Source organism: Nyctibius grandis, chromosome 4, assembly GCF_013368605.1.
Source record: "Nyctibius grandis isolate bNycGra1 chromosome 4, bNycGra1.pri, whole genome shotgun sequence".
NCBI classification, from domain to species: Eukaryota; Metazoa; Chordata; class Aves; order Nyctibiiformes; family Nyctibiidae; genus Nyctibius; species Nyctibius grandis.
The window spans coordinates 44394677-44413293 of NC_090661.1; the positions used below are offsets into that span (position 1 = coordinate 44394677).

General features: G+C 38.0%; 1 protein-coding gene across 9 annotated transcripts in view; it reads right to left on the reverse strand.

The window, feature by feature from the left end:
* Positions 1-18617, reverse strand: part of RALGAPA1 (Ral GTPase activating protein catalytic subunit alpha 1) — a 143737-nt gene that overhangs the window by 49033 nt on the left and 76087 nt on the right. For all 9 annotated transcript variants that reach the window (XR_011048079.1, XR_011048080.1, XR_011048077.1 and 6 more), the window contains 5 exons: positions 10674-10784; positions 9609-9677; positions 7653-7787; positions 6713-6896; positions 479-1343 (listed from right to left, as the gene is read on the reverse strand). Coding sequence is in view for 3 of the 9 variants with exons in the window: in XM_068399692.1 (XP_068255793.1) it covers positions 479-1343; positions 6713-6896; positions 7653-7787; positions 9609-9677; positions 10674-10784 (1364 nt within the window). In the remaining 6 variants the exon portion in view is untranslated. The remainder of the gene's footprint in view (positions 1-478; positions 1344-6712; positions 6897-7652; positions 7788-9608; positions 9678-10673; positions 10785-18617) is intronic.

Below are 18617 nucleotides of genomic sequence, written 5' to 3' on the forward strand. Positions count from 1 at the left end.
TGCTCTTAGCAGGCAAAGCAGCAGGACACTGTCCAGCAACACAATAGCTGAGAACACGACACTTTCAGAGTCTCATTCTGGCATAGAAAGGTAATGATTTTTGCAGGAACATACACAGGAAGCAAAGAAAGCAAAAAAGATGACTTTTTTACCCATGGTAGTACCCCTCAGTACAGTTGGTGAAAGGATTATTAGAAAAGATATCACTCCTTCAATTCTCCTTCCAACACTGTTCTAAGAATATAAATAGTAATAAAGGCAACAGGTTCCTCCTTTCTGTCTCTCTAAATGACAGGATGAAGTGCAGTAGAAAACTGCCATTTTCCCCTTAGTTGCACATCCCCTCTTCTCTTTTGTTGGCCAGCCTGCAGTATTTTTGGCTTAACCCACTCTATGATCAACTACTATTATACAATAAAAATAGCACAATTGCTTAAAAGAAAGTTCTTAAATTGTGAGTCTTGTCTTTTCTTTTTACCTTTTATCCCACGAATTCATTCCCAGTATACTGAGAAGTAATCTGCAGTAGTAAAATGCTGACTGGGGCTTTTGTGAGGTTGGCTCGTCCTGCTCCATAGCCCTCATATTTAAATCACTGAAATGCTTTTCAACAAACTCCCTCTCTTCTGTGTGCTGTTTCAGAATTGCATTGATGACATCGTTCTCCTGCTTCTCTGAGATGCAGACTGGTTGAGGGGCAGGAATGTTGAGTGAGACACCAGTTCTCTGTAAGCATTCAGGGCTTGTAACACCTAAATACTGCAGGAGCTCATCAAGGGCATCTTCTTCATCCCTAATTGTATCCCATGTTGGTACAGTGTCTCTAAATTTCCTTTTTACTTGGAGTGTAATTCCATCCCTTGCAGATACATCCTCCACATGCTCAAAAGATGAAAGAGCATCCTCTGGTTTATCTTGTTGAGATAATGAAAGTGCAAAATTCGTTTGTTGTGAAGACCCACATAAAGATGACGGTCCATACAAAATGGCCGAATCCCATGAGTATTTGCCAGATAGATCACGCACTATAATTCTAACATTTGAATTAGCAGATGCAAGTCCAGCAGACAGTCCTCCCCCAGGCATGTCGTCTTCTGCTTGGATTTGTATGCAAGACACCAGGGAAGTATTGTTTAACACAAAGAATTGAAGGTTTGGGTTCTCAAAAAGTTCAGGAGAAAGTTCAGGACTTTCATTGTATGGATTGTCGTTGTTTTCACACACTTGACTGGTTAGCATAGCAGGACCTCCGCTCATAGGATAGTGGCCTAAGTGGTTAACTAGATGTGTTATCACAGTACGAGCAGCAACAGAAATTAATCCTTGTTGCATGTGTGTTTTTACTGCAAGAGAAAGAACACAGGATTTTAAAGAAGAGTTCAGAAAACAACAATAAGATTTACATATTTTTTTTGGTCTCCTCTTCCTTGTTGAGTCTTAAACTGGGGATGAGCACTGCAAGATTAGGATACAGCCAACTCAGTAACGGAAAGTATGTATTTTGATGAATACTGGTCTCAAATATATACAGCATGAAAAATAATATAGTTAAAGAAGCATCTTCACTGTTTTACAACCTACCATACTTCCTTACCATAGCTTTGTAATCAGCATGGTTCTTCTAAAATACACATTTTCTTAATCTAGTGAAAATAAATCTTAAAATTGCTGATGAAGTAGAGATCATAATTATGTTGTAAGAAGTCCATTTTGAACTGCAATGGATTTTTTTATTTATACACATGATTACATGGTGAAAAACAAAGGAACATAGATGCACAAAACCTCTAATCCATCTTAATTTCCCCAGGGAGCATATAGCTGCAGGTTAGGTTGAGAATAATACCGGATGATTTTAAAGTACCAAATCAAAGACCAGGCCAAATCAAATACCAGATTGTGTATACTGAACACAATGTAACAATAGCAAAATTTTAAAAAAGCAAACCTCATGCCTCATCTGCATTTTAAGAAGTTTCAGTCTGGAAAAACTTGAAGGGAGAAAGAGAAATTAATTGTGGCTATCTTACGTGAAATTAATCTTGTGAGATGTACTGGTATTTCAGTATGGTTTTGCCACCTCCTTCTTTGTTGCATACCTTCCACTTGTACAGAACATTATCTAAATTCACAAGAGGAATTTCTTAATGTTTATACCACACCCTGCTAACCGAGTACTTTATTGGCATTTGATTCTTCTATCAAATCCACTCTCACTACTCATGCAGTACAGAGCTGGTCAAAGCGACTCTGCCAGGCAGACAACCCTCAACTGGCTCAGCACACCTACTGAAGAACCCATACACAAAAGTATTACACTGTAGAAGATCACAGGTAGAAGAGAAAACAGGATCAATATGGCAAAGCACACATTTCTGTAGCCTCTCTCTTGTAACAGGACCTGGATGCCCTGAATTTGGGATTTACAAAGGGAGGATAAATCAAGACTGTATTCCTCAGGATTACATGATATATCTTAAACTATACTAAACATTGAAAACTGCCGCAAACACTTCCCACCTTCTTTCTCACCAAAAATCCATCAAACTAGAATGTTGTGAACGACATTACTTTTTCATTCAATATTTACTGAGAAAATGTAACCTCTTGGATGTGTAAGTACGGTATAATTAACTCATTGCCCTTTATGTTGTGTATTTACACACAATAAAAACTAATGTTTAATGAACACTTTTCTTTTTGCAGTTTAAGGTGTCTTAATTGATTTAACTGGAAAAATAAAGGCAAATTTGTAATGCATACTGACTGTCATGACACATCTTTAGTATCTGAAGCTCTAGATGCATTCTGCATCTGCAAAAGTAAACAATTAGTAAATATTTGTCTTTTTTTTTCCCCACAAGGTTTGGGTAAAGCATGTAAGAAACGTTTGGGATTGTGGCTGTTCTCTACCTTTAGGGAGCACTAGAGCTGAACCGCAAAAAAGGGAAACATTTCATCCTATTAATAGTTGGCAAAATCAACTTAATTTTTACACTATTCCAAAACTCACACAAACACAACTATTTTAATTAATTAAGGCCTTGAAAACTAATACAAACAAATTAGATAGATATTATATTTTTATTATCTATAACCTTCTTGAGGCTTAAAATTTACAAACACAAAACATTCAGTGAAGCTCAATTAAATGTCCGGATATTGATAGCACACAAGGAAATTAAGTTATAGTGCCATCTGCTGAAATATAAGAAGGAACTGTAAAGAAGTTTATACAAGACAAAGAGAAAATAAGTTGGATGCTTGAAGAATAGTTTATCAGCGCAGTACTAACCAGAGCCTGGACAACACAGAGGCTGGTTTATCTTTGTCAGGGTATTTATGCCAAGTGTTTAGCACTTTGTACTGCGCAGATAAGTAAGGTAGTGCTCTTCTCAGGTTCCTAGGAGCAAAGACATATGAGCTTCCCAGCTACCTGAAGTCTCACACTGCATAGGTTAAATGCCTTCAGTTAAGTTCTGTTGAAAAACCTGAAGAAATGAGAGGGACCTGTTAGCATATAAGTTATTACTACTACTGCTTTGTGGCAAACCCTAAAGATCTCAAACCTGACCATGGTTGCATTGTGCCTGTGTGCATGAATTTAGTCCCTTAGGCGCCTAAGGGACATCTGGAAAAGAAAGGTGATACAATGATACAAAGAACAGAACACTGAATTTAAATTCGGAAGGCCCATTCCCAGTCCTACCACACAGTCTTTCTCTGAACATTTTACTCTTGAATTAAAAAAAAAAATAATTGGGATATAAATCTGTCATTGCCTCTTTTATAAAAAGATAACAGGGACAAGGGTCACAAAAAAATCAATTTTACTTTTTCTTAAATGTTTGCATCATTTAATATAAACAACGAAAATTAAGAGGAGGTTCCATTTTAATTCTCCCTCATACACGTTCATGATCTTGTAATGACAGGTAAAAGATCAGAAGTGGACAAGCAGATCATGGCACAATGCGGTCTAAGTTAGCTTTTGCACACCTAAACTGTACAGTGAAGGGCTATAATGCTATACTATCCTTGGAGAAAGCATACCTCTGTCAGTGTGACACTGAATCCAGGCTAGTTAGGTGTGGTTAATTAGCACAGGCAGCACTTGTGTGCCTGTACTGTAGCTAGAGGAAGCTGTTGTCAATACCAGCTAGTGATTCAGTTCATCAACCCTCACGAAGACAAGCCCTGTGATTCCTTAGATGTATGAAAGCACCACAGACTTGCTGTCTGCAAGTTCTGCTGATGCAAGAAAAGCTTCCTATTTATGTCTTTATTGTCAGCTGCTAAAAGTTCATTCTGGTTTAAATATAACACTTTAATATACTTAACAATTTCAAAATCATTCTTTATGTATCTTATACTGCAATCTACCACTTTACCTGAAACCTACAGAAAGGAAAACAATTTCAGAGATAATCCTAGGTATAACAGATTCCTTGTGAGAGACAGTTACTAAAACAGAAAGGTGAATAGTCCTCTCCCCACATCACCTGTTTCCAGAGGATTTACCAAATTTTTGCCCTGACATTTATTGCAGGGCTTGCTCCAGCCTCTCAATAGGTCCTGTCCCCACTACACAGCTGTATCACTGAAAGTCCTGTATCTTCACGGTCTCATCCCACATCATACTGTGGCTAACTGTCCATAAAACTTGTGATGGATCTGACCTTGAACAATGGGAGGCATACCAGGGTATGCCAATCGCATCTAGCAAACTGATCAAAAGCACCCTGTCTTAAGAATTCTGGTGTTTCAGTACTTTCAGCTTTGCTTGTGACCTAAGGAAACACTCTAGCAATTCCCACTCTGCCTTTGTAGAACTTTCCTAATTTCCCTACAACTGCTGTCCTGTCCATTTCCATTCCTTCAAAAAAGGTATCATCATCAAGGCATCAAAAAAGGAGCACTTTTACTCTGCTAAAAAAGAGGCTGACCCACTGGCATACTGCTCTGCTTCTAGCCTGCACTAATTGACCCCCTGTCTTGATTGAGTCCCAGACTGGTTGTTATCCACTAACTTTACTCTCACTCCTCCAACAATGCCAGGGAGAACAGATGCTGTGCGATCGGTTAAGCACTGCCAATTTTATTCTCTGCCTGGCAATGTGGACTAGAAGCGACAAGGTTGCAAGACCAGGGTTGCATTATAATGCTGTAGTTCACCAATTAAATTTCATGATCTGACTTACAATTCCAGAGCCCTGAAACTTTAAAAACATATGGAGCTTCCTTAATTCACCTGGAGAGATAAAAGGAACATCTGAAATTACTTTTATTTAGAAATTTAACAAGAAATCATAAAAGAACAGATCACGTACGGAAATGCAAAATGAAGATATCGATGCTAAGGCTTTGTGCAACTACACTCATTCAAAGAGAAATCTATTCAGGGTTGTCTTTTCAGATTGTCAGATTAAACAAGCTACACAGCATTTGCTGCTAACCCATAATTACAGATTATTACAGAATACAAAAGATGCCAGGCATAAAAAGCTACTACAATTCACTACACTGTAATAGAACATGCAGTGGAAGTTAATTTTGGCAAATGCTTTAAATATTAGCTTTACATAATATGTATAGGTGAGACTGTAATTAGGACAGAATGAATCCATCGAAGCCTCTTTCATTCTGACCCTGCAGATGATTACTTTTTACTAATAAGACCACAGCCATTTGACAAAAAGCCAACTATAGTACCTTGCTTCATTCTTCAGTAAATTTAATAATTACAGCTCCTCCTGCCAATAGTTCTCAAATCAGACTTGTTCAATCCAATACTGAGCTTATTAGAGGAAAGCTCTATGTTTAGAATTCTTTGGCCAAAAAAGTACTTGAGGACGATGAAGCATGCCTTAGACAAGGGCACAATGATTAGCCATTTTCTCTACATAAAAAACAGCACGTAGTCACTACAGACCACAAAATCACCTGCTGTTAGCACACAGCTGCTACACAGAGCTTCTGCATTTATCTGTTTCTTAATACCTTTAAGGAAGCCTAAATGGAACAACTTAATATGGAGGGAGAATAGCACTACACAGAGTTTCTGGTATCAGTATTAATCTCATCTTTTTCAATTTTCTTCCCAACGTAGCCATTTGGTATTTACTAAATACACTGCATAATATATGCTGCTCCTCTGTAGCTTACTTTCTTGATTCTTTATTTTTATTTTTGAGTTTTGAAAAAAGTTAACTCCTGGGTCTCTTAAGGTTCTAAGCAGATGAAAGAAAATTTCTCTCTTTTTAGATAACACTGTGGTTTTAAATAGTGTAAACATATCGATAAAAATTATAATAGGATAAAAAAATTCACAGAAAGCTTTCAATATTGCAAGCTCAGATAGGAAAAAAAATCCAAAATATTCTTAGAAAAAGGAGCAAAATTAATGAAAAAATAATTTACCGAAAGTAAAATGAAAAGCAACATTCATTCATGTTGGAGTATTTAAGACTTTTTGCTGATACACAGAGAACAGAAGAATCCATATCAAATCAATCTTTGTGTTGTTCAGAAGAGACTTATTTCAGTTAACTGAACAGTAATTGCTCAAAATTACGTTAGCTCATTCCATACTAATGGTTCCTACCTAGTGTCTAGGTATAATTTAAAACTTAAGCTTTAGACAAACACTTCAATACTAGAAACCAAGATAAAATCTTTTTGAAAGAAAATGTATTTAGGCAATTTGACAAACCTTCAGTGACTGGCTGAAGTTTAGAAGACCTCTCCGAGTCTGGAGAATGCAGTGGTTCTGGTTCCTTCAAGCTTTCTAAAGGCATAAAAGGATCGTAATCCACACATGCCAAATCAGAAAGGCTTAGAGGAAAATATTTCGGGTTGCTAAAACACTGAGACCCATAGACACATCCATGAAGAACCTAGAACAAAACCAGAATTTCATGATATTAACTACTCAAATTCTACTTGATAGTTTTATAAGAAATTAAGTTTATTTTTATTTATATTTTAAGATTGATTTCTTAGAACCAGGTAGGCAGGACAAAATGTTGGAAAATTTTAGAGGCTTAATGATTACAGAAACAAACCCTGGTCTGCACAGAAAATTGTTAAAACAGTGTCTACACTAAAGTGGAATTTAACAATAAAGAAACAGGAAACAAAACTTACAACAAATCACTAAGCTACCTTTATTTTTAGATTTCCTATCTTCTTTAATTACATATGCTAGGTCTAAGCTGCTGGAGGTGTTAATCCCCTTCCCTTGCAAAAAAAAAAACAACCCTCTCTTTGTTCTGTGTTCCTACAGACAGCAGTTATAATTTAGCGCTTTTTACTTTGCTTACTGCTAAATAAAATTGCTTGGTACAAAAAAGCTGCTTCCTTGTCTGTCTTAAATGTATAGCTGGTCTTCTACAACACAAATGTCTGCTACTGGTATAACATACAAAAACTAACTTGGTTAAACATCACAAAACATAACAGAAAATTAACAATTCAAAATATACAAAAGATCAAGCAGTTACAGTAAAACGTACAATAAACTAAGACAGCATGCCACATTTCAGCAGCAGAATGGAGGTCAGCTTACAGAAAAGTTCTGTCTTAATTTCTGTGGAAACTGACACTACCTCCATACACAGAAATTCTCATTTAGCGAGTAAAGAAACATGTACCTTATATATACAATTAAGAACAGATCTTTCAGTCTTATCATTTTCTGCTCCTGTAGCGTGAAGAGGCTGCAGCAAGGTCTTTAATGGCAAGGCCATTATCCAATCCAATAAGCACAGAAGTAAAGAAACCACCAACTGGAACAAACACTTTCAATTACAAATCAATTAAACCAGCACCTGCTACTTCACATTTATCACTGTATTTTACTTTTCTGTTTTACTTTCTTTTCTCAATTGAGTAGAGTCAGCCTTCTGCAGCAATGGCAGGTCACACTTGTTTAACAGCCACTCTATCTTCAAAATCTACAGCATCAGTAAAAACTTTGGCTACTGAGATATTTAACAAAGACCATCCACACAACAGTTTCTCATCATGGTAAGTCTGTGAGCAGATACTATGCTTAAGAAGTTACCCATGATTTTTCAAAATTGATTTGTAGGGTGCTGTTTTTAAAATGACAGATTACACAGGTACAAAGTAAGGCTGATGCACCATTCTGCACATAAATCTCCCTGTAAAGTGAATCAAGGATTACACAAAACTGAACTATTTCAGCTGCATTTAATGGTTTATAAATAACACAGAATTTCCTTCACAACATGTCAATAATGCTACGCAGCATCAGGTACCATCTGAAAGAAACCCAACTGCTTTCTGTATTGTCAGCTATCGGAGGCTCCGTCAGCAAAAGACCTAACTCCCCCTAGGGGATGTTTTTCAAGACTGTAGAACAGAATTAGATTGACACACGTACACACCAAATTATTAATAACTTACTGGCTTCAAATAATTATTTTTAAAACTTAATTGTGGAAAAGGAAACAATTCAGATAAATAGCTGCAAGATTCTCTAAAATATTTCCCAAGTTAAAAACAAGTCTTTCGAAGAAAACGCACTTAACAAATTTACTAATACATGACACAAACATCATACCCACTTCACATAATACAAGTTTGTCTCTCAGAGGAATTGTATAATAAACCTAATGATGAAGGGCTCTGAGTATTTTTATATTAAACCAATTTTTAAAAAACTCATTAGGACTAAGTTTTGTCAAACTAGATAAGCCAATTTTTGATACAATATTTCATGTACAATGTTCTAGCACTAGTTCATAGGGAAACATATTGATTTATGGGAAGTATCTCAAGTGGAAAGGTGGCTAGCTTGGCATGCTGCTGTGGTCTACAACCACCACTGCCTTCTCTCAAGCAGAGAGGAGAGGCAAAACGGAACTCTGGAGGCCAAAAGGAGCCTGCCATGAATGCCAGCTCCCGCAGGAATGGGTGGCCCAGAACGACAGCGCTGCCAGCAACAAACTGCACCAAAGCGCCCAAGTTTAAATGACCACTCTGTCGCACAGTCCCAGAGCAAAGCCAAACAATTCAGAAGAGATACAGCTTTCAGGAGGCAGAAAGTACTACTGGGAGTACCACGTGAAGAAAGAGCCTGTCTTAGCTGGGGGACTCAGGCCCACTGAAAATACGGAAAGATAGCTATCGTTTTGAAGGATGACAACAATGAAATTCATCTGAAGATTACAGGCTATCTTGCTCAAGAATATGCTTACAACAGAAAATGCAAAAAATCATAATCTTATAAATATTTTGAAAGGTATTCTCTACAAGTTGAGAATGTATTTTCACTATAAGACATGTTTGAAAAGTCTACATTACTTTCTGTGCTTGTAAGTTCACTGAGGATAAGGAAAAAGAAGACTTTCTAATTATTGAAAACAATCAATTTCAATTAATTTTAAATGCATATTTTCCTACAAGAACTTCAGAAATTCACTTCTATAAAGAATATTGCTGGAATTCTGAGAAGACGACGCTGTATTATACTTAAAGAGCTGAATCCCTACTTTAAGGCACAGCTTAAATTTCCTAACAATGCTATGTCACACACCTTTGTAATTAAATTGACACATTAAAAAGAAATAAAAAATGTTTACCCTCTTGTCCTGTTCATAAGAGGAAGCTTCTGTACTGGGTAGCAGATGGGTAATAGTTGCTATCAGAATCTGGGGAAAATATAGCATTGTTTCTTTAAAAATACAATCTAAATATTTAAGTTTAAAATTAATTTTTAAGCAGGTAAACATGACACAATACTAGATTCATGGTTAAATTCTATTAAAGTTATTTTGAGAAAATTACAGTACTCCTTGACGCTTTTTTTTTGAAAAATAAAATCCTTTTAATTGTATTTCGCAGAAGGCATTGAAGGAATATGTTCTGCTTGAGTGATGTAGGTGCATTATAGACAATGAAATTACACAGATACTCCAAATATTCAGGCAGGAAAAGAACTTGATTCAACACACTTGTATGGTGCAGGAAGGAGCCTGATGTGGGTTTGTGTACGGAGCTATTTGAGCTGCATTATTTCTTAGAACTACCGGAATTTGTAAACACCCTGCCTCTACTTAATCAACAATATTACTGCAGAGGAGCAGAGAAATGCTTGCTATACCTCTTAAGAAGCTTCCACACAATTCTCTTTCCGGTTACTTGGGAGAACTCTATCTATTCCCTGCGGTTCAGACTCACAGAGGCCACAGTCTGTCCTTGTTATTTAAAGTGTATTCAAAATAATTATTTTTGCTTTATACTGAAACACTGTAATGCAAAGTGCTTTGCATACAGATATGCAAAATATAATTGCAGATCTGTATTTTAAGTAATCACTTTCTCACTAAACTTGAATGAACATATTTAAGGAGATTTAATATTAAAAAAAATTTGGACTTTATGGGCAACATTTTTACGTAAATAATGACATAGTTGTATCTGAGAAAAAATAAGCATGATACAGCCATTTTACATGTTAATATTGGAGTCAGCAAGTAAGTGTGATGTGAACCCCTACTGTTGACGTTCAGTAAGATCATGTTTATACGTATTCAACCTTTTGTGAAACATATTTGTCAATATTCTGGTATTTTAATTTCAGGGAAATATATTTTACTGTTGCATTTAAAAGAATTAAAAATTTCAAAATTTAAAAGATTACTTACTTGAATAATTCTTAAAGGTGAATCAGCTTGGTACACTTGAAGTCTATGTACATAATGTATCAGCATGCTCAGCATACTGCATGCAACTTGGGCTACTGTTTTATTTGGAAACTAGAAAAGAGAATACAGCACAGTAACGATGACTACGTAATTTCACATAAGAGTACATTAGATGGTAAGGTGGTCACGAATTTCAGTCACTGTTTTATACATACAGTTCCTTATGTACCTATTTATCGGAGGAACAGAATTAAACTTTACAAAATTTAAAAGGAATTATTTTACAGCCATAACCAAATGTTAGCAGCTAACATCAAAAGTCTGGGACAATCAGGGAGTTGCATGTAATGATGGAAAGGGGAGAAGAGTCTCCTAACTAACTTCAGCCTGGTAAGTACAGTATCATGAAGCCAGGCAGATCAAATTCATTTCTTGTTACCTTAATGATCATTAGTATTAACGCATCACTGCAAAAAAATAAGGATGCAATTCTGAAATCAGAGGTCTTTGTTGAGAACAAAGGCAAGTGAACAGCTGTGTATCCAAAATGCAAGACATAGTACTTACAGTGAGACTAACGGTTCTGGTTTTTAGTGACTGCTGTGCACAGCACTTGTCTGAATGGAAATGAATGCACCTGGGCTTCTAGGCTTAATTCCTCTTTTCTCTGTTATCTTTTAAAGGCAGGAGAACATTGCTGCACTGGAGCCTGCCTTCAACAGTTACTAAAATGTTTAAGTTACTATGTTGGTCAAGGCAAAGGTGTGTGCATTTGTACAATTAGTCCCCAGCCCTGGGAGTGGATGCACACACCGCCCCACGGTCCTAAGTGGGAAAACAAAGAAATGAAGAGACAGGGATATGTTTCCCCAAACTGTTAGTGCACAGGACCTGTAACTGAGGCTTCTTCCTTCGTTGCACTTGCCTTAAAACACTAACCTCTGCACCAAACAAGAAGCACGAAGAAAATTTTACACATGAATTTTATTCATCTAGGACATGAAAATCCTACAAATCTGAGCAAAATGGTTAGTAGCACAGCAACACTACAGACTTCAGAAGACAGCACAAACTAACAGAACAAAAAAATCACATGCAATAGCCTCAAGGGAAGGATTTAAACACACTCTTATTCAAGAGAACACTCCATCTTTACTGAAAACAAATATTCCAAACTATATTAACGATGAATCTCAAATCACTCCGAGAACAATTAGGTAATTCATGCTTTAATCATTAAAAATCCTATTCTATTTCTCCAATGAAGATGAGCAACATCAGAATTCCTGCATGATTAAAAGAATAAAAAAGTAGTTTACATATTTTAATCTCACTTTACTTAGCAGTGAAGCTGTCACAGGTGTGTGCTACAAGGTGGCTAAGTGTCTACCTCTGAACCCAGAAAAGGGTAATTATGGTGCAAAAATACTTAGATTTAATTCCTTGGCTTCTTAGACTGTTTTCTTAATCAGTCTAGTTCTATTAACCTTTCAGGAAAGGGTATATCTCACAAATCTCCAAAAAAAAAAAAAAAGCTTTAAGAAAGCTGAAATGCCCAGGCAACGAAGCATGAGCAGAAAATTAAGGATTTCAGAATAAAATATCTGAATGGCAAAAATTTAAAGGTGGAAAATACACTGGAAGAAAACTGTCCTGGGCCAGCTTCCTATCAAAGCAGAGCTATCGTTTTTCACATTTAAGTCCTGAAAAGAAAAGGTACAAGCATAAGCAAAAGTATGGAGTACAAAGCTTTAATTAACATTTTTTATTTGTGGTATCTATGTAAGCATAAAGAAAGACTATGAATGGCTCTTATAAGTCAGCCACAGAGATGGAAAACAGATACACAGGGCAGTTAATTCTGTTCTGACTTTCCCTGTACCTCAGTGAACGCAGTTTCACGTTATTGTTGGCTTCTAACTAAAACATAGCAGACATCTTACATCTGCAAGTCTTCCCAGAGCTTATGACAAGAACACCATTATTTTTTATCCCTCTCTCCATGCTGTGAAAGTACACCGTAAGAGAACTGTAAGTAGGGTACAGATTCTAATGTTCAAGCTCGAGTGACAACCAAAAAAAAAATAAATAAAACTGAAAGCGTAACAATTTGATTACAGAACTTGAGATCAAATCCAGATTGCTGGAAACATCCTTACAAGCTTGCAGGAAAACCCCAAAGTCACTGAAGAAGACAAAAGGGGTGGACAAACCAGAGTAGCTTAATACGGAGTATCCAGATGACTGTATTTAAGAAAAAAACTACCTGAGAAAAAGGCTTGGAGACTTTTCCGAGTTTCTGAATAATCAGTCGTTCACTACTTAAAAAGAGAGAGCATTTTCTTCTTTTTATTTTTTATTTTTTTTAAAAATCAGGCTCTAAAATGAAGACAAGTGAATGGCTTCTAGTGCTGGCTTATGCAAACTAGTGAATCTCTTTCTGTTCTCCAGTTGAAGAAAATTTTAAATTTTTTTTTTTTAATTTAAGAAAGGGAACAAAAGTCAGTGGAGACATAAATTTCACAGAAAGGCTGAAGTGTATAAAGTAATGAATATGAATAAAATTCAAATCTTGTGCACTCAAATTTTCTTATTCATGGGAAGAGCACCAGGTCGGAAGTTTTGATCAAGAACACGGGGATTGGCCCAAACAGATCAACCCCTTCATCTACTTCAGAGATCTGTCCGAGCATGGTAAATATATCACATTTCAAAAGAATGTACAGACACTTTAGAACAGACACTTATAGAGCTGTGTGTCCTGGAAGGACTTTTTCCTGAAGCAGCAACACTGAGTTTATGCTGGTTATCAAAACAATTCACCCCTTTCAAGTCAGCTGCTTTGTTTTGACTTCTTTTCCAAGAGCCTTCAGATGCGGCATGAAGGCAGCTGTGCGATGCTACAAATATTTCACCCACCGTTCTCTGTATCTGGAAAACGCTGTATGTTATAAAGCATAAGAATTCACTTCTTTCATATGATTTTATATTTAGTAGTGTAACTGTGGACATAATTTTTTAAAAGTTACTGAGTGGGGGGAAAAAAAGCCACTTTCAATGAACTGGCACTTTGCCTGGCACCTAACTCTCAGGGTTTTTCTCAAGGGTCGTCTTATCATACTTCTCATCTTTGCAAGGGTCCATTGCTTTCTGGATGTTACATCAAGTAGTTTAATCTTGTCCATATATGCAAATAACTCATGTTTAGCACTTGTTCAACTAAGCCTTTACAACACAATTTTGTGATGTATCTGCAGCACTTCTGAGGGGAGCATAATATAACCATGAGATGCAGAGGTCTGGATGGCTGGTTAGGATCCCTTGTGCTTAGACTTCAGCAGAGGTTAACACAGATACAGCAGTATCGCCACACTGCTGGGAGAAGAGCTAGCTATATTCAGAGTGAGCTGCTGGACTGCAGTTCTGAATATGCTTCTGTATTTCAGAAATAGGTATATAATTGTTGCTAACATTTCTATTATTTGCTCACTTGTACTTATCAGTAAATTGGACTAGGACTATAGCTCCCTGACCATTCATTTCTCCTGAAAATAAGAAAATAATCCATTCTGGGAGTTCAAATCTCTGACTACTTGGAAGCCAGGAGATTGCTTAGGTAACAAATTAGACCTAATTTATTTCTCCCATGATATATTTATGAACTTTTCATTTAATGATTATACTCTATTGCGAATGTATACCACTGCCCAGAACTGGAGAAAAGCCAACATGCTCTGGATGCTTTTGCCAACACAAAGCAAAATAGAAATATAAAGATCTTTGTCTTCTCATTCAAGAAGTAATTTATGTTTAATACGAATGAGAAACAAATAATTGATTTAATAAAAATGTCAAAGAAAAATAAGAGAAATCACAGTGAATGTCCGTATTAAAAATAGTTCAAACTTTGATAAATCACAGAAGTAAGATAAAACCAGCATCATTTGCCTAATATGAAACTTGCACAGGAACTTGATAAAATGCACTAGTTAAGGGATACTAAATAGCAAGGGGAAAACCCTGGAAAAGAGTATTAGCGAAGCTTCAAAGAATGAATGTGATTTTGCAAAACAGGAAATTGCAATTTAGAGTCTAATACTAAAAGCCCTGCAGCTACCCATTTTAGACATAGACTCAAATCCTGCTTCACAGGATGTGATCAGCTGATTTGCTAAGACACTTTTCAGATTCCCATTGCTGAAAAGGTTAGTTAGTTCACAACATCTGACACAAGCCACGTATAACGGGTGTACACCCTGATTTTTATCAACATGTATATACAGAAAGACTAGACTATTCACTGAATTTTGAGGTAAAAAAAGAGCATGTAGTAACGTTCTGAAAATAAACTGGGAAATATTTAAAAAGTTGAAGACATTGTTTATGAACATGCAAGTTTGCAAAATGCTAGAAAATAAAATGGTTTTAATAATATTTTAATTGTTCCACGAAACAGGAACAAATAGGAAAAAGATTTGCAAAAAGTAGGAAACCAAAAACACTCATCAAGGAAAAAAAAAGCCAAAAAAGTGCAGCTTTTTAACAGAGATGATGAAAGGAATATACTGTTGATATACTACCACCAATACAAAATCTTATGACCAGAGCTGAAATCCAGTGAGACTAGTTTCACAATAGTGAAAACTGTCACTCACAAAAGGAAAGGCAGACAAATGTCAGAAAATCTCTTCTCTTCAGAAGCATTTTACAGGTGTTGCACCACAATGAACTAGCTGTATCTGAGCAAGCTCCATTTCTGGGTGAGAATCACTGTGCATACCAGCTACGTTTAACAGAGTCCATCAAAACAGCAAATACCAAAACAGGAAATCATCCTAGATTTCAAGAACTTAAAGTGAACGTGTTTATACAGAATTGTGCAGTGACTACCAGAGACTGTAAAGTTTTATCTTACAAATTAGTTGCAGAACCATTGTACTGGGTGTACGTGGGAAGGTTTTGGTAGCAGTGGGGTGCAGGGGTGGCCTCTGTGGGAAAGGGCTGTTCTTCCTACCTTCTCCCCTCCCCTGCTAAGGGTGGGTGAGTGAGCAAGTGGCTGGATGAGAGTTTGGCTGCTAACTGGGTCCAACCCACCACACCCGTTAAAAAGGAAAAGTTAATCCTTCCGAAAAACTGTACAATTACCCAGTGTTACAGCATGCTTCATGAAAACCAGGAAATAAATTTTAATGACAGCCATAAAAACAGGTTCTCTTCACTTTTCACCAAAATTAGAATTCTTGTTACTCCCTTTCAACAGGTAGTTTATTCACACAAACTTTTATGCCAACCCTTGACCTGTCTTTGGATTCAGATTTTTTCTAAAAGGTACTGGCCTGAATGACATGTCCTGGAATGACCATAGAAAAGCACTTTGCCACAGGAAATCGAACACCTTCCAGTGCTTCCAACATGCAGCATAAGTACTCTACATCTCTCTCTAAATACCTGGCCAGGGCAGAGAAGCAATACTGCATAATGCAATGGCTCTCAAACTCAGAAGTGAACAGGCACAGAATGTAGTGAGGATATGGGGATAATGGGATTTGGTTGGTGGAAGCAAGAAGAGGACAGGTAAGCAAGAAGCATGAGAAGCTTTGGGAAACTTCTGCTTGGCCTTTGCATTTGTCACCTTCTCTGTCCATCTTACACTGGATGCTCCACTCAGTCTGGCAGCCAAAGAGTACAAGGCAGCAACTTGGCTTGGGACAGACTTTTTGCATATGATGGCAGATGGCTTGCAAAACTGGGATCCCTTCCAGTTTCCTCTCTACCCGGGCCTTTCCCTTTTGCAATGTCAGAGGAACGTACTATAGAGGCTTTACGAGTACTATTAATCAGAGCTGGGGAAACCAGGATGCCAATTAGTGAGGAATGTGACTTCCCTTGGCATCCATGCCTAGCCTAGACAGGAGAAAAAAATGCTGGAGAAGGAAAGACTCTGACACTTCTGTACTGCTGAGTCTTTGTATGGATCTGTACTGGGTGTACATGGCAAGGTTTTGGTAATGGAGAGGCTATAGAGGGGGTCTCTGGGAGAAGAGGCCTGGGGCTACCTCATGCCAGGCACAGAAGGTTCCAGCCAGCTCTGCAACTGACCCACCAAAGGACACAGCTGAGCCCATCTGCCAAGTGTGTGGCACCTTTGTGAAAACATATTTAAGAAAGGGCAAAAATGCCACACAGGCAGAGAAGGGGAAAAAAATAAAGGAATGAGAAACAGCAGGTGAACACGAAGGTCACAGAAGGAGGAAGGGGAGGAGGTGCTCCAGGTACTGGAACAGAGATTCTCCTACAGTCTATGGCAAAGACCATGCTGGAGGAGATATCCACACTGCAGCTGTGGAGTACCCCACAGTGCAGCACTGGATATTTCCTGAAGGAACTGCAGTCCACAGACAGCCCATGCTGGAGCAGGCTTATCCTGAAGGACTGCAGCCAGTGGAAGGACCCACACTGGAACAGGAAGGAAGGAGTGGCAGAGAGGAACCGTTATGGACTGACCATAACTCCCTATTCCGCATTCCCTCTGCACTACATGCTGAGGGGCAGGAGGAGGCAGAGGAGTTGGGAACGAAGAAGTGAAGTTAAGCCTGGGAAAAGGGGAGGGCAGGGAAAGGTGGTGTTTTAAATTTTGTCTTTGTTTCTCACCACCCAAATTATTTTAACTGGCAATACATTAAATTAATTTCCCCAAGTCAAATGTTTTGCCTATGACAGTAGCTGGTAAGCAATCTCCCTGTCTTCATCTTGACCCACAAGATTTTTCATCCTGTTTTTTGCCCCGTCCTGTTGAGGAGGGGGAGTGAGTGAATGGCTGGGTGGGAGTTTGGCCCTTACCCAAGGTTAATCCACCACAGGCTCCTAGATCTATCTGCAGACAGATGCAGAAAACCCTGCTGGAAGCTTGGGTCCAGGATGCGGGAAGGTGTATAGTTGGACAAAGTCGGACAAAGCCAATAGCAGTTTTGCTGAAACCTGAATTGCAAGGATTATTTATGAAAGCTGGGATGATGGACAAACTACTATGCTCCAAAGGCCGGAGGCTGGAGTGAAGTGGCTGTCCTGGTTTGGCCTAAACCAGACCAATTTTCCTTTCAGTGATTTTTACTTTCAGCTAAGTTTCTTCTAAGTAACTGCACTTTCTGAAACTAACTGCATGTTTTGCAGACAGTCCCTGCTTCTAGGACTGATAACGCTCAAAGTTTATAGTTATCGCTGAGGGACCGGTAGGGATATTATGCAGAAAGGCTCTTGTTGTACTTAGTCTTAGAGAAACCAAGGTCACTGCTAAATTCTTCACTGCTTACGAGTGAAGAGCCGAAGGGGGGTCGCACCTGCAGGGAGGAGCGGACAGGACAGGTGACCCAAAATTGACCAGCGAACTATTCAATCCCATACACGTCATTCTCAGTATAAAGCGGGAGGGATCACGAGGGTCTCTCCCCTTTCTGCTATGGCCAGCATCCCAAGAGGACTCTGTCCGTTTTCCTGCTGCCCCCGATCCCGATCCGTGCATCCCTGAGTCCAGTTCCCGTCCGTCGCTGGGCCCAGTCTGGGCCTTCTCGGAGCCTGCCCTGCAGTGCCGGTGGGGACGTGACCAACATCGGAGGAGCTCGATCATAGTTTTGTATATATTTGTATGTATTTCATTATCTCCATTATTATACTCTTTTTCATTATTATAGTTCATTAAAACTGTTTTAACTTTACAACCCATAAGTCTCTCTCTCTTTTCTCTTTTCCTTCCCCTTCTGGCGGGAGGAGGAGGGTTAATAGAGAGTGTCTGACACCGGTTTAATAGCCAGCCCAGCTTGAAACCGTGACAGTGGCTAATGATATATATTAAGATAGGGATTCACTATCTTACTTTCCAGCACATCATTTCCTCCAAACTTAAAGAAGGGTAAAGATGTCTTTTGACAGAGTCTAGAGATCCACCAA